Source organism: Dendrobates tinctorius, unplaced genomic scaffold (genome assembly GCF_039654945.1).
Source record: "Dendrobates tinctorius isolate UK_male_01 unplaced genomic scaffold, ASM3965494v1 ptg000082l, whole genome shotgun sequence".
NCBI lineage: Eukaryota > Metazoa > Chordata > Amphibia > Anura > Dendrobatidae > Dendrobates > Dendrobates tinctorius.
The window spans coordinates 16,468,773-16,484,945 of NW_027361750.1; the positions used below are offsets into that span (position 1 = coordinate 16,468,773).

At 47.2% G+C, this 16,173-nt stretch overlaps 1 protein-coding gene across 2 annotated transcripts in view; it reads right to left on the reverse strand.

The window, feature by feature from the left end:
* The window catches only part of CLVS1 (clavesin 1), a 109,770-nt gene that overhangs the window by 26,622 nt on the left and 66,975 nt on the right, over positions 1–16,173 (reverse strand). For both annotated transcript variants that reach the window (XM_073583945.1, XM_073583946.1), the window contains exon 3: positions 10,122–10,296. In XM_073583945.1, the coding sequence (XP_073440046.1) occupies positions 10,122–10,296 (175 nt within the window). The remainder of the gene's footprint in view (positions 1–10,121; positions 10,297–16,173) is intronic.

Genomic DNA, 16,173 nt, shown 5'->3' on the forward strand with positions numbered 1-16,173 from the left:
CACTTTAACATATATTATATGTTACAGTTGTGTCTAACTGTGTTAGGTAAGGGAATAATGAGGATTATTAATAATGTTGGCTGGCAACAGCCACAATACTAACAGCAACAGTGCCAGGCTATGGATACCCAGCAGGGGAATACACAACATAAAATCAGCATAAATAAGGCATTTGCATAATATTAAAGCCACTAAGATAACTAGGTAGTATCTCTGCTGCAGCAAGGTCACACACAGCAAAGAATATATAAGTCCTTGACAATTCAGAACATTGACGTTTAAGTAGCACAAATCCTTAATGTTGGACGGCGGTGGCCTTTTTCATTAATTTTGATTAATTTTGGTCTCATTGTATAGAATTCTGTACTTGTAAAGCCATCCCTGATGATGGTAACATCAGGAGGAATCCTGCAAAATTGAAATGAATTGTGGTTTGTGCTAGTATAACTTTGTCTTATTTGCTTCTGATGATTGCTAACAGACTTAGGCCTCTTTCACACATCAGGTTTTCGCCGTCAGGCGCGATCCGGCGCTTTTGACAGAAACCGGATCCGGCGAAATGCAATGCCGGATCCGGTTTCCCCCCCCCATTGACTTGCATTTGCGCCGGATCGCGCCGGATGGCCATGTGTTTCATCCGGTTTTCGCCAGATCCGGCAATGTGTCGCGATCCGGCGTCTGGAAAAAACGGCTACTGTAACGTTTTTTGTCTCCGGCGAAAAAGCCGGACACGCCGGATCCGGCGCGTCCGTCTTTTTCACACAATGAAAGCCTATGAGCGCCGCAATGCGCCTGATCCGGCGAAAGCCGGATCCGGTGGCCGGATCCGGTTTTTTTGGTCTGAGCATGCTCAGTAGCTCTGCCCACAAGACATATATAAAAGCAAGACAGTGGGACCCACAGCCACACCCAACATGCCACCCAAGAAAGCAACCAAGCGCAGCAGGAGAAGGCAGGAGACCACTGCAGCACCATCAGCACCACCCCAAATGGAGCAGCAAATGGAACATGCTGAGGAGGGGAGGCCAGCAGCAGATGAGAGACGGTAATTATCAAATCCCCCATTCCTCCAAACTAGGGCTATTGAATATCAAGATATTCATTGGCCCTTTGTTTCTCTTTATTCAACAGCCGCCCAATAGATGCAGCAGCAGCAGCAGCAGCAGCAATGGCAGCAGCTGGAACACCACCCACAGGCATGGAGTGTGGCCACCAGGAAGACAGCACATCATCTTCTGGGAGCCCTCCCTCGCATCGTCAGCGTTTGACGGTAAGTTTTTATTTCCAAAATCCATCATCTCTGTAATATATGTCTATTCATTGCCTTTTATTTCAAAACAGGATTCACAAGATGAAGAGGAGCTCCCAGAAGAAGAAGGAAGGGGTGGACAGACACCTGGAGTGGGCTCACAATTGGTAAGTTTTTTGCATCAAATGCAGAAACACAACATCACACTACACACAACACATAGAAAACAATGTTCTGCAGACCACACACAGCAAACAAATGCCTACATCCAAAGACATAACATTTTTTGTTTTCTTCTCTAGTCTTCCCAATCTGGTGCTCGGCCAAGAGGTCCTCGCAGTGCCTCCCAGGGTCGTCGGCGACAGCAACGCGGCGGTCACCAGCGTGTAAGTATAAATATTTTTGCTTTGTTTTTTTGCACTTTTTATTTCATTTCTTTTGTGGAGGCTAATTATGTTATTTTTGTCTTTTTCTTTAACAGCCTTCACAGCGTGCTCCCGACTCTGACGGTGAGGATGGAGGACTCGATGTGGACCACCTCATCGATCTCGTCAGAGAAAGGGAGCCGCTCTGGAATATGGCTGACCGCCGCCACGCTGACCTTATCGTTACCCGACGACTCTGGGAGGAAATCTGTTCGCTCTTTGTGGGCCGCTGGGAGGACCTCGATGTTCGGGCCCAGATTAAAGAGCGTAAGTATATACAGTACCGGTTGCTTGATGTAAACCAGTGTTTCCCGAACTCCAGTCCTCGTGGTCCCCACGGATCATGTGTTCAGGATTTCTATTTACTATGGAAATCCTGAAAACATGACCCCTGGGGACCATGAGGACTGGAGTTTGTGAAACACTGATGTTGTATACTAACCACTCCTTTCTCGTTTCAGGGAACAGAATTGTGAATCGGTGGCGGTCTGTGAGGGATCGTTTCAAGAAGGAGTTCAATAAAGAGATGCGGGCCCCGAGTGGATCTGGAGGACGCAGGAGCAAGTACAAGTACGCACAAGCCCTGTCGTTCCTCCGGGAAACAATGGTCACTAGAAGGTAAATATTACACACCACATGTGAAAAAAAATGTTAGATGTAACTTTTTTTTTTCAGCCAGGGCCATACCATGTCAGTATTTTAATTGTTTTTTTTTCTCTTTATTCCACAGCACGGTGAGCAGCACTCGGGAGCCTGCACGATTGGACCCTTCTGAGGCGATCCCTGAGGAGACCGGCACCGAGGGACACTTCGACCGCCCCGGTACATCTGCACCTTCCCAGCCTTCCCACACATTCGACCCATCTGTCCCATCCACCAGCACAGGAGCATCGTGGCCGCCTACATTACATGAAGCTGCTGGTGAGGAGATCGCTTTCCCTTTACCCCACCCTTCTGCCCCTGCCACCTCTAGTACACCTGCGGGTACTGGGCGGCAGCGGCAGAGGGGTCAGGAAAAGAGTTATGCGCCAGAGTTCTTGCATCTGAATGCATCTTTCCAGAACTGTCTAAAAGTCTTGTCAGAGCAAATCTCCGCAGGCTTTCAGCAGATCAACTCCAGCATTCTGGAGGTGAAGACACTTCTGCAAACCATGCATTCAGAAGCAAGATCTTCGCCAAACCACACCTTTTTCAGGTCTGTTGTGGAGCGCATGGCAACACTATCTCCTACCCAGCAGATGCATGTAATGCATTCGTGCCACGGTGCTCTACAGCAGGTTACCTCCCAACCTCCACCTCCCACCACTGTAGTTCCTCCACCTGCACCCCCTCCAGCCACTTTCCATCCTCCCCCTCCTATTACATCTGCACCCCCTCCAGCCACTTTCCATCCTCCCCCTCCTATTACATCTGCACCCCCTCCAGCCACTTTCCATCCTCCCCCTCCTATTACATCTGCACCCCCTCCAGCCACTTTCCATCCTCCCCCTCCTATTACATACCAGCAACCTCACCAGTACCAGCAACCTTCCCAGTACCAGCAACCTCCCCAGTACCAGACATCTCCCCACTTCCAGCAACCTGCCCCGTACCAAACTCCTTCCCCGTACCAAACTCCTTCCCCGTACCAAACTCCTTCCCCATACAACTTTCCATCAACATCATCTGCTCCTACAGTCCCTGCCCAACCCTCCACTCCACCGCCCACCACCTCTTCTGCCTCCCACATGTCCACCCATTCTGTAGCTTTTTCCACACCATCACCTCTAACTGTTCCTTCCCCACCACGATCCCAGTCCTCTCTCCACACTCCCATTGTCGAAGTGTCCCGCAGCCCCTCCAGCAGTATTTCCACCCCACACTACACCGAGTTATAATGTTTTTTTTGTAATAAAAATGCCCATTTGGTTGGTTTCAAACCTTTATTAAAAAAGTTTTTTTAACTTTAAAAACAGTTTACACAAAAAAAAATATTTTAAATAAAAGTTAAATTATTGTTTACACTGGTTGTCTGTCATTTCTTTCTGCGGCGAAATATGTTTAAAAAAAAGGTTAAATACAGGGTATTTAAAAGGTAAAAAGGTATTCAAAACCAGGTATATAACTGTGGGTAAATTTTAGCTTTTTGCCACAGTTGTGTTCCTGGTTGTGTTTGAAGCAAAGTATTTCACCTGAAAAGTTGTGTTTATTGTTGGTGATTTCCTAACAATGTACACAACTTTTGTTAAAAGGTGAAATACTTTGCATAAAACACAACCAGGTACACACCTGTGGCCTAAAGCTAAAAATAGAGACCATGACAAGATAGCCAACTTTGGTTGGCAAAGGTATATACTGTTGGTACAGAAGGTACACAAGTTTGGTTAAGGGCACAAATCTTTCACACTCTGTCATCCTGCCAGTGTACTCTGCCTTGAGGTGACATAAAGTATAGTGCAAAATTGTCCCTCATTACTGAAACCGTCACAGAACTTCTAGTGGTAATATTTCCAATGACAACATCCATCTTCGTCAGTAACTTGCTCTTCTCTCCAACCTGCACTTTCTCCTCTACAACCTGTCAAAGAAGGGCTGTAGGAACATGCTATATATAGTTTTCCAGCAGCCAATCCCGTTCGGAAGGCCACAAGGGTCAATTTTAAAAACCAGATCCGGCGCAATCCGTCGAAAAACGGATAGAAAAACGGATGAACCGGATGAGACGGATCCGGTTTTGTCTGTCAAGAACAAGACGGATCCGGCAGAAAACCGGATCCGGCACATCAGGTTTTACAAAACATTTGCCGGATCCGGCATTCCGGCACGACGCCGGATCGCGCCTGACGCCGAAAACCTGATGTGTGAAAGTAGCCTTAAATCCGAATGACGTTCCATTTTTGGACATGACAGTAATGAAAAAGCGACATCTGCCATAATAAAGTGACAGAGCTGGTGTGCCAAATCATAATGTGTGTGGCTAAGTAGAGGATCAATTGAGTGAAACTATTGCAATAAAGACAGTTGTGAATGCAGTAAAGAAAATCACTGTGTGTGAAATGCTGGCGATGTTCTAGCGAGAAGACATCTGATTAAGAGATTGAAAATCTGTAACCATGTGATGTGTGTTTTGTAGCCTATAAATAACTGGTAAAAGAATTGCTGATAATTTCTGTTTGCTAAAGACTGGATGGATGATGCTTCACATGGGAATAGTGCCCTCCTTTAAATCCAACATTTTAGTAGGACACCCATATGGTAATAGAATCTTTAACTTAAGGGTATGTGCACGTCATGTTTTTTTCCGCATGTTTTTTCAGCAGAAAAAAAAGCATTTTACTGTCCCAGCAATGTGAATTACGGTAGATTTCTGATGTCCCATACACACGTTGCTTACTTTTTACTAGCAGATTTGAATCACTTTTAATAATTTCAGCTTTTTTGCAGCATTTTTCACCAGTTCTAAGGAATATGAAAAATGCATTAAAAAAGCACTTAAATTTTATTCCCTTAATCCTCTTTCCCACCCTTTTCCCTTTCTTTCCCTTCTTTACCTCCCCTTTTCCCAACCCTTGTTATTTACTAAAATCCAATAAAAATGTTTGAAAACAAAAAAGCACTCAAAAAGCATGCTTTTTACATAGCTTTTTATATAGCGTTATTCCCGCCAAGAGACACTTTTCTGATGCAGAAACGTCTGCAAGAAATACTTAATGTGTGCACATATCCTAGGTATTAGGGCCCACGTTAGCTTTTCAAATGATATTAATGGCATACTAGTGATCCACAAAGAAATAGTGCCTCCTTTAGTACAAGTACTTCAGTTATTCCCCCTCTTTCAAAATGGAAGTTACCCTAAGGCCGGAGTCACACTAGCCGACGCAAAATACAGTCAGTATTTTACATGCGTAATACGGATGAATGGCCCCTAAACAGTGCTCCGTATGTCATCCATAATCAAGGTGTGGTTGCGTATTTTGCGCATGTCTGCATCCGTATGCATCCGTATGGCGAGATTTTCTCGCAGGCTTGCAAAATGGACATATAATGGAGCCCTATGACAGGGTTTATAACAGAAACCAAAGGATATAGACACATAGAATGCATATATATATATATATATACAGTGGGGCAAAAAAGTATTTAGTCAGTCAGCAATAGTGCAAGTTCCACCACTTAAAAAGATGAGAGGCGTCTGTAATTTACATCATAGGTAGACCTCAACTATGGGAGACAAACTGAGAAAAAAAAATCCAGAAAATCACATTGTCTGTTTTTTTTTCCTTTTATTTGCATATTATGGTTTAAAATAAGTATTTGGTCAGAAACAAAATTTCATCTCAATACTTTGTGATATATCCTTTGTTGGCAATGACAGAGGTCAAACCTTTTCTGTAAGTCTTCACAAGGTTGCCACACACTGTTGTTGGTATGTTGGCCCATTCCTCCATGCAGATCTCCTCTAGAGCAGTGATGTTTTTGGCTTTTCGCTTGGCAACACGGACTTTCAACTCCCTCCAAAGGTTTTCTATAGGGTTGAGATCTGGAGACTGGCTAGGCCACTCCAGGACCTTGAAATGCTTCTTACGAAGCCACTCCTTCGTTGCCCTGGTGGTGTGCTTTGGATCATTGTCATGTTGAAAGACCCAGCCACGTTTCATCTTCAATGCCCTTGCTGATGGAAGGAGGTTTGCACTCAAAATCTCACGATACATGGCCCCATTCATTCTTTCATGTACCCGGATCAGTCGTCCTGGCCCCTTTGCAGAGAAACAGCCCCAAAGCATGATGTTTCCACCACCATGCTTTACAGTAGGTATGGTGTTTGATGGATGCAACTCAGTATTCTTTTTCCTCCAAACACGACAAGTTGTGTTTCTACCAAACAGTTCCAGTTTGGTTTCATCAGACCATAGGACATTCTCCCAAAACTCCTCCGGATCATCCAAATGCTCTCTAGCAAACTTCACACGGGCCCGGACATGTACAGGCTTAAGCAGTGGGACACGTCTGGCACTGCAGGATCTGAGTCCATGGTGGCGTAGTGTGTTACTTATGGTAGGCCTTGTTACATTGGTCCCAGCTCTCTGCAGTTCATTCACTAGGTCCCCCCGCGTGGTTCTGGGATTTTTGCTCACCGTTCTTGTGATCATTCTGACCCCACGGGGTGGGATTTTGCGTGGAGCACCAGATCGAGGGAGATTATCAGTGGTCTTGTAAGTCTTCCATTTTCTAATTATTGCTCCCACAGTTGATTTCTTCACTCCAAGCTGGTTGGCTATTGCAGATTCAGTCTTCCCAGCCTGGTGCAGGGCTACAATTTTGTTTCTGGTGTCCTTTGACAGCTCTTTGGTCTTCACCATAGTGGAGTTTGGAGTCAGACTGTTTGAGGGTGTGCACAGGTGTCTTTTTATACTGATAACAAGTTTAAACAGGTGCCATTACTACAGGTAATGAGTGGAGGAAAGAGGAGACTCTTAAAGAAGAAGTTACAGGTCTGTGAGAGCCAGAAATCTTGATTGCTTGTTTCTGACCAAATACTTATTTTCCACCATAATATGCAAATAAAATGAAAAAAAAAGACAATGTGATTTTCTGGATTTTTTTGTCTCAGTTTGTCTCCCATAGTTGAGGTCTACCTATGATGTAAATTACAGACGCCTCTCATCTTTTTAAGTGGTGGAACTTGCACTATTGCTGACTGACTAAATACTTTTTTGCCCCACTGTATATATTTATATTCTACATGTATTCTATGTGTCTATATCTATTCTTTCGTTTCTTTATTAAACCTGTCAGTGTGAGTTTACTGTATAGCGCACTGAATTGCCGCCTTTGCTAAAAGACACCGGGTGCGTATTTCTCGCAAGTCACATGTGTGGTCCGTGTGTAATCCGTATTTTTTGCGCACCCATAGACTTGCATTGGCGCACTACGGGCGTAGTACGCTGACAATCGCAGCATGCTGCGATTGGCACGGACCGTAGAATACGGATGAGAAATATACGGCTGGTGCGAGGGACCCCATAGAGAATCATTGGTTCGTGTCTAATACATATCACGTGTCTAACACAACATATCAGACTCTCACCTACCATCGAAACCTTCAAAAAGAGCCTGAAGACCTACCTCTTCCGACAAGCCTATAACCTGCAGTAACCACCGATCGACCAAACCGCTGCACGACCAGCTCTACCCTTGCCTACTGTATTATCACCCATCCCTTGAAGATTGTGAGCCCTCGCGGGCAGGGTCCTCTCTCCTCCTGTACCAGTTATGACTTGTATTGTTTAAGATTATTGTACTTGTTTTTATGTATACCCCTCCTCACATGTAAAGCACCATGGAATAAATGGCGCTATAACAATAAATAATAATAATAATAATAATAATAATAATACGTGCTTTTAGCGCCTCTCACTCGGCCGTATTCCTCGCCAGTGTGACCCCGGCCTAACCCTTTTTTCCTCATCACATGCTGCAGGCTCCTGTTGGTGTGGTGGACAATAACATCATCGTATTCCTCCAACCCGCACAGGGGTTTCAGCATCTCCTAGGTTGTAAGCTCAACCATATATCTTGTATAAAATAAGTAGACCATTCCACAAAATCCTCATTTCAAAGTGCAACACCCGTCTCATATTTATAAATGTCATGACTTACCCAAATCTTACCTATACGTTTGACTGTTTTATTAAAGGAGCATTTCCAAGTTTTTAAATTGCTTCAGTTAGTTATATAGCATGAAAATAAGCAAGTTTGCAACTGACTTGCTTTTTCTATCTGCTTTTATACTCATGCAATGGGAGTTTTATCTTTCATAGTGTACAGCTGATTTTTATGGAGCTCAGTCACAAGTGCATGGCCAAACCCTGGGTGAGTATGTGCAGTAGATAAATTCTAGGAGATGAATTAACTCCAAATATCCCAGCCACCATCTCTTTATATCCCATTTATTTCTATGCAGCAGTTATCTGCTCATCACCATCCCCTTCCCTCTCCGCTGCTGACTAGGAAAATCACCAGCCTGTCTGTCAGGTCTCTTAAGGCCCCATCACACTAAAGCCCCCTTTACATTTAGCAACGCACCAGCGATCCCGGCAATGATGCGACCCGGTCAGGATCACTGGTGCATCGCTAAATGGTCGCTAGTGAGCTGCCAAGCAGGCAGATCTCACAGCGATGTAACGACGCAGCAGCGGTCGTTACTTACCTTTCAGACGCGGCGATGACGTCCTCCCGCCCGCATCCATGCATCCCTTGTTGGCGCCAGCAGGAAGCGGCCGACGAGAAATGGACGTGGACGATCTCGCGCGATCAGCGATAGCCAGCGGGGTAGCTGGTCGGAGGTAAGTATCACACATAGCGATATCGCTAGCAATATCGCTGCTGCATCACAAAATCGGTGACGCTTTAGCGATATTACTAGCGATGTCGCTATGTGTAAAGCCCCCTTTAGCGAGATCGCTAGCAATATCGCTAAAGCGTCACCGATTTTGTGACGCAGCAGCGATACTGCTAGCGATATCGCTATGTGTGATACTTACCTCTGACCGGCTCCCCGCTGGTTATCGCTGATCGCGCGAGAACGTCCTGGGCTGTTTCTCGTCGGCCGCTTCCTGCTGGGCTTCCTGCTGGCGCCGATGAGCGACGCGTGGACGCAGGCGGGAGGACGTCTTCATCGTTGCGTCTGAAAGGTAACGACCGCCGACCGTTGCTGCGTCGCTGGTGAGATCTGCCTGTTTGGCAGTTCACTAGCGACCACTTAGCGATGCACCAGCGATCCTGACCGGGTAGTATCGTTGTCGGGATCATTGTGCATCGCTAAATGTGACGGTACCCTTAGTCACAGTTCAGCTCGATTTTGCTATCCTGAACTTTGTGCTTATTAAAATACCCTGTAATCTCTATTTGTAACTACACTGATAACATTGATAACTCAAACCACTGATATTTGAGTGTGTTATAGCAGAACATGTGCTGAGCTTTATAGTTCTACTAACATTGTAGCTCTGCTACTCACCCATCCTGTCACTCAATGAGGAGAGATCCACCCTGCCAGGAAGTGAGGAGATTGTAAGAAGACTGCATAGCACTCAGCTCACAGGATACAGTGTGAAAATACCCCTTTAACAATGTTTGCATCCGAATGGTCAAAATACTATATTTCAGCTACGCAAAAAAGTAAAAAAATATTTGGGAGAAAAGTCACAATTCTTTTGCTGCTGAAAACAGGAGATAGTATTTTAGGACTTCTTTCCTATAAACAATATATTTAGTGGTGATACACCTGGATTAATATTCTATAAAACCTTTCATGCATTTATGTTCCATTTCATTTCAACAGATAAACAAACATTTTAAATTCCAAATCTATGCAAGTACTAAACAAATACATTAAAAATCTCTAAATAGTACATAATTTCAGCTGTCTGGCAGTAGACAACTGTAGTGATTTTTTGTTCACATACCTGCAACCCTTCGATGGCTAGTCTTAGGATTGATGGGGTAAGCTTGGAGGCTTGCTTGAAGGAGAAATTGCTCCAGTCTATGATTAAAATGAAGCCATTGATTTGAAGCTCTTGGTCTTCTATTAGAACTTCTAGCGAAAGGAGAATGGCACGCATGATGTCCACAAAGGAGTTCCTTAAAGAAAATAAATTATATTTAAGCAGTGACTCATATAAGGCTTATCTTGAGAAAATGTATCATATAAACTGAAACTGCATGCAATGATTACAGGAAACATTGAGGTCAGTTTTATCCAAGAGGGAAACTTTGTTGGAAAGAAGCTTCTAGGGGTATGTGCACAGAAGTCTTTTTCAAGCTGCCAAAATTGGCCGTTTTTCAAAAGGTAATCCCTGCATGTGTTGCGGCTGTCGAACATCCACAAGACATGCAGGTGCGGGGACTCGAACATATGTTTTGGAACTATATATTTCAGATACCTCTGCTGCTGAGAAAAATAATGGCTTTAAGACTGTGTTCACACGTAACTTTTTTGGCGTTTTTGCTGCATTTTTAAACTTGCGATTTGGCCGCGAAAATGCAAAAAAAAAAAGCATATCATGCAATGCTATGGTATTCAGCACATGCTGTGCTAATGCTGCCTATTTTTCCACGGCGAATACGCAGCATGTTCATTCTTTGTGCGGAATCGCGGGAAAATCTGCACACATAGGAATGCATTGTTCTGCTTAATTTCCGCATGTGGCTATGCCCACCATGCGAAAAGTAAGTGGAAAATTTGCGGATGGTACCCACGGTCTGGAGGAGATGAGATTCTCCTCCAGGCTCTGGGTACCATATCCCTGTTAAAAATAGAATTAAAATAAAAAATCATCATATTCTCACCTTCCGGCGTCCCTCGCAGCATCTCCAGGCCTCAGCGATGCTCCCGGCAACTCCCGTTCCCAGGGATGCCTTGCGACAGTGACCTTTGATGACATAGCGGTCTCACCACGACGTCATCAAAGGTCATTGTCGCAAGGCATTCCTGGGAACGGGACTTACAGGGAGCATCATGAGGAACGGGAACGCTGCGTGGGACGCCAGAAGGTGAGGAAAACACGATTTTTTATTTTTTTTATTATTTTTAACATTATATCTTTTTACTACTGATGCCGCATAGGCAGCCTCAATAGTAAAAAGTTGGTCACACTCGTCAAACACTATGCTTGACGAGTGTGACCAACCTGTCAATCAGTTTTCCAAGCAATGCTACGGATCGGTTTCCAAAACGCTAGCATTTTGCAAGCTAATTACGCTAGTTTTTCTGCGGGAAATAGGCAAGAATTTAAAATACAGTTTTCTCGCATATTTCCCATGGAATGGAATTCCACACATGTGCACATAGCCTAAGGAGTATACAAAAACCTTCCAGAAAGCACTAAATGCAATAACTGATTTAAAGGAAGGCTGAATTCTTTTGTCTATAGTGACTTTACCACAAGGGCAGACACAAAAGAAGCGGGCCTCTGTGTAAAAACAATTTAGGCGCCCTCTGCAATGTTACACAATTCCACATTTTGTTGTACAATTCCACTTGCTTTGGAGATTGATTAGGGCCACTTTACCTCTTGGGCCCCTGTAGAGCTGAACAGGTTGCACCAATGGTATATTGTTGGCAGTGGATTACTCACGATACTTTCCAAGCGTGTGACAACAGAGCTTCTTTATTCAGGAACAAACAGGAACAATATATGATAAGCTTAATAGATCAGGAATAAATCATTTGTGTGTCTCTATCTGTGCAGCAGGCTGCAGCAGGCTGCTTCTCTCATACACAGACACAGGAAAACAGGAAATACAGTCACAGGCACTCCCTGTGTGAGCCTCTGGGAGTTTTTTTTTTGTTCTAACTTTATGAACAGCATACAAATCTAGCAAATAAACATTCATAGACAGGAATGGAGTTGTTGCACCAAACATATTCCAACATATATCCACACCTGCGACATCATATATAATACATTTTCTTAGAATGGCAGAATTGAGTGGCGAGGGCTTACGAAACCCGACAGCTAGAGTACAGTTTCAGATGAAAATACTCCAAATCTTATATCGATGCAGGAAGCTTTAGGATTTGGTTTTCTTATTGTAAATTTTTTGGAGGCATGAATTTTTTGCGAATATTTTAAGTTTGTACCATCTGAGAGGTCTTAACAAACAAAATTAAAAAAAAATGTGGGCTACTAAAAAAATCATTACTTTTTGGCATGCCTTATTTCAAAACTTAACATTTTGCTCTGGACTTAGAGTCAAGAATGAGGAATGGCCAAGAAGTGGTTCAATATTTAGCAATGATAGGACATTTTCTGTTCACATCAGTGGCGTAGCGTGGGGGGGGGGCAGTCCGCCCCAGGCGGCACATGTGTGGGGGCAGCGCGGCAGCAGCAGCAATTCCTCCTCTCCTCAGCCCCCCGCTGACTGTGCACCATTTCCATGACCAGCGGTGTTCAGGGACAGTTGCTATGAGACAGTAGAAGCGAGGCTTGGCCCTCACCGCTCCGCCCTCTCTGTGTGAGCGCTCAGCTGATGTGGTCATGTGACACCGTCAGGTCACGTGACAGACAAAGTCCGGACGGCGTCATGGCAGCAGCTGAGGGGTGAGTGTCGGTGCCCGATGTCGTGTGAGAGAAATGTCGCAGCTATTTTAGCAAGACTTATTTTTATTCCTGCAGAACGTTAGAGTGAGAAAACCCACAGTCCCTGCCCGCTGGTTCAGCAGAAACTGTATGCTGGGACTTATAGTGCTTCAGTATTAGTATGTTGCCTGCTGATAGTCATACTACTGTGTATGCTGGGATTTGAATTCCCACATGATATTACAGGCTGTGTCCCTTCCTCCTGCAGGCCTGCTGGTCCTTGTAGTCCTTCTGTATATGGTACGGACTACCTGTCTGGGCTCATACTTACAGGAAGCTGAGCTATGAGGGGCTGTTTGATGAAAGCCGCACACTGTCCCAGCCCCATTACCCCCTGAATATGTGTCTGTTTGCGGCCGGGGGAGAAAGGTGTCGGGTGCAGTCCTGCAGGACGGCTGTTATGTTCCTGCAGAGTCAGCGAACGGCGGAGAAGTGAACTTTGAGAAGAGATTACAGTGAGAGGAGATAGCAAGCGGAGGGTTAATCATCCGAGATCACCCCTCTGTATGCACCTGCCTCCCACTTCCCCAGCACAGATGCTGCCTCCCACTTCCCCACCACGGACGCTGCCCCCCAATTTCCTCGGCCCGTACGCTGCCCCCATTTCCTCGGCCCGCACGCAGCCCCCCCATTTCCTCGGCCTGTACGCTGCCCCCCCATTTCTCCAGCACGGACGCTTCCCCACCGTTAAGGCGCTCCCCCCTAAGCCATGGTATCCCCTATACAGACCGTGTCCCTATTTGTTTACGTGTGTTTACTGGAGACCGGACCACAAAGTGTCATCATACAGACCATAAAGAGGAATTGACGAAAGGCGTCAATTTGTGGTAGAGCTTCTAATACTGGAACAACTGCAACTCCCAGCATGTGCTGCGAGCTCTTGTGGAGCCACAACTCCCAGCATGTCCTGCGAGCTCTTGTGGAGCCACAACTCCCAGCATGTCCTCCAAGCTCTTGTGGAGCCACAACTCCCAGCCTGTCCTGCGAGCTCTTGTGGAGCCACAACTCCCAGCATGTCCTGCGAGCTCTTGTGGGGCCACAACTCCCAGCATGTCCTGCGAGCTCTTGTGGAGCCACAACTCCCAGCATGTCCTGCGAGCTCTTGTGGGGCCACAACTCCCAGCATGTCCTGCGAACTCTTGTGGGGCCACAATTCCCAGCATGTGCTGCGAGCTCTTGTGGAGCCACAACTCCCAGCATGTGCTGCGAGCTCTTGTTGGGCTGGGGCCACAACTCCTAGCATGTCCTGCAAGCTTTTGTGGGGCCACAACTCCCAGCATGTCCTGCGAGCTCTTGTGGAGCCACAACTCCCAACATGTCCTGCGAGCTCTTGTGGAGCCACAACTCCCAGCATGTCCTGCGAGCTCTTGTGGGGCCACAACTCCCAGCATGTGCTGCGAGCTCTTGTGGAGCCACAACTCCCAGCATTTCCTGCGAGCTCTTGTGGGGCCACAACTCCCAGTATGTCCTGCGAGCTCTTGTGGAGCCACAACTCCCAGCATGTCCTGCGAGCTCTTGTGGAGCCACAACTCCCAGCATGTCCTGCGAGCTCTTGTGGGGCCACAACTCCCAGTATGTCCTGCGAGCTCTTGTGGAGCCACAACTCCCAGCATGTCCTGCGAGCTCTTGTGGAGCCACAACTCCCAGCATGTCCTGCGAGCTCTTGTGGGGCCACAACTCCCAGCATGTCCTGCGAGCACTTGTGGAGCCACAACTCCCAGCCTGTCCTGCGAGCTCTTGTGGGGGCCACAACTCCCAGCATGTGCTGCGAGCTCTTGTGGAGCCACAACTCCCAGCCTGTCCTGCGAGCTCTTGTGGGGCCACAACTCCCAGCATGTGCTGCGAGCTCTTGTGGGGCCACAACTCCCAGTATGTCCTGCGAGCTCTTGTGGGGCCACAACTCCCAGCATGTCCTGCGAACTCTTGTGGGGCCACAATTCCCAGCATGTGCTGCGAGCTCTTGTGGAGCCACAACTCCCAGCATGTGCTGCGAGCTCTTGTTGGGCTGGGGCCACAACTCCTAGCATGTCCTGCAAGCTTTTGTGGGGCCACAACTCCCAGCATGTCCTGCGAGCTCTTGTGGAGCCACAACTCCTAGCATGTCCTGCAAGCTTTTGTGGGGCCACAACTCCCAGCATGTCCTGCGAGCTCTTGTGGAGCCACAACTCCCAACATGTCCTGCGAGCTCTTGTGGGGCCACAACTCCCAGCCTGTCCTGCGAGCTCTTGTGGAGCCACAACTCCCAGCATTTCCTGCGAGCTCTTGTGGAGCCACAACTCCCAGCATGTCCTGCGAGCTCTTGTGGGGCCACAACTCCCAGTATGTCCTGCGAGCTCTTGTGGAGCCACAACTCCCAGCATGTCCTGCGAACTCTTGTGGGGCCACAATTCCCAGCATGTGCTGCGAGCTCTTGTGGAGCCACAACTCCCAGCATGTCCTGCGAGCTCTTGTGGAGCCACAACTCCCAGCATGTCCTGCGAGCTCTTGTGGAGCCACAACTCCCAGCATGTCCTGCAAGCTCTTGTGGGGCCACAACTCCCAGCATGTCCTGCGAGGTCTTGTGGAGCCACAACTCCCAGCATGTCCTGCGAGCTCTTGTGCGGCCACAATTCCCAGCATGTCCTGCGAGGTCTTGTGGAGCCACAACTCCCAGCATGTCCTGCAAGCTCTTGTGGGGCCACAACTCCTAGCATGTGCTGCGAGCTCTTGTGGAGCCACAACTCCTAGCATGTGCTGCGAGCTCTTGTGGGGCCACAACTCCCAGCATGTCCTGCAAGCTCTTGTGGGGCCACAACTCCCAGCATGTCCTGCAAGCTCTTGTGGGGCCACAACTCCTAGCATGTCCTGCGAGCTCTTGTGGGGCCACAACTCCTAGCATGTCCTGCAAGGTCTTGTGGGGCCACAACTCCCAGCATGTCCTGCGAGCTCTTGTGGAGCCACAACTCCCAGCATGTCCTGCGAGCTCTTGTGGAGCCACAACTCCTAGCATGTGATGCGAGCTCTTGTGGGGCCACAACTCTTAGCATGTCCTGCAAGCTCTTGTGGGGCCACAACTCCCAGCATCTCCTGGGAGCTTTTGTGGGGCCACAACTCCTAGCATGTGCTGCGAGCTCTTGTGGAGCCACAACTCTTAGCATGTCCTGCAAGCTCTTGTGGGGCCACAACTCCCAGCATGTCCTGCGAACTCTTGTGGAGCCACAACTCCTGGCATGTGCTGCGATCTTTTGTGGAGCCACAACTCCTAGCATGTCCTGCGAGCTCTTGTCGGGCCACAACTCCCAGCATGTCCTGCAAACTCTTGTGGAGCCACAACTCCCAGCATGTCCTGCGAGCTTTTGTGGGACCACAACTCCCAGCATGTCCTGCGAGCTCTTGT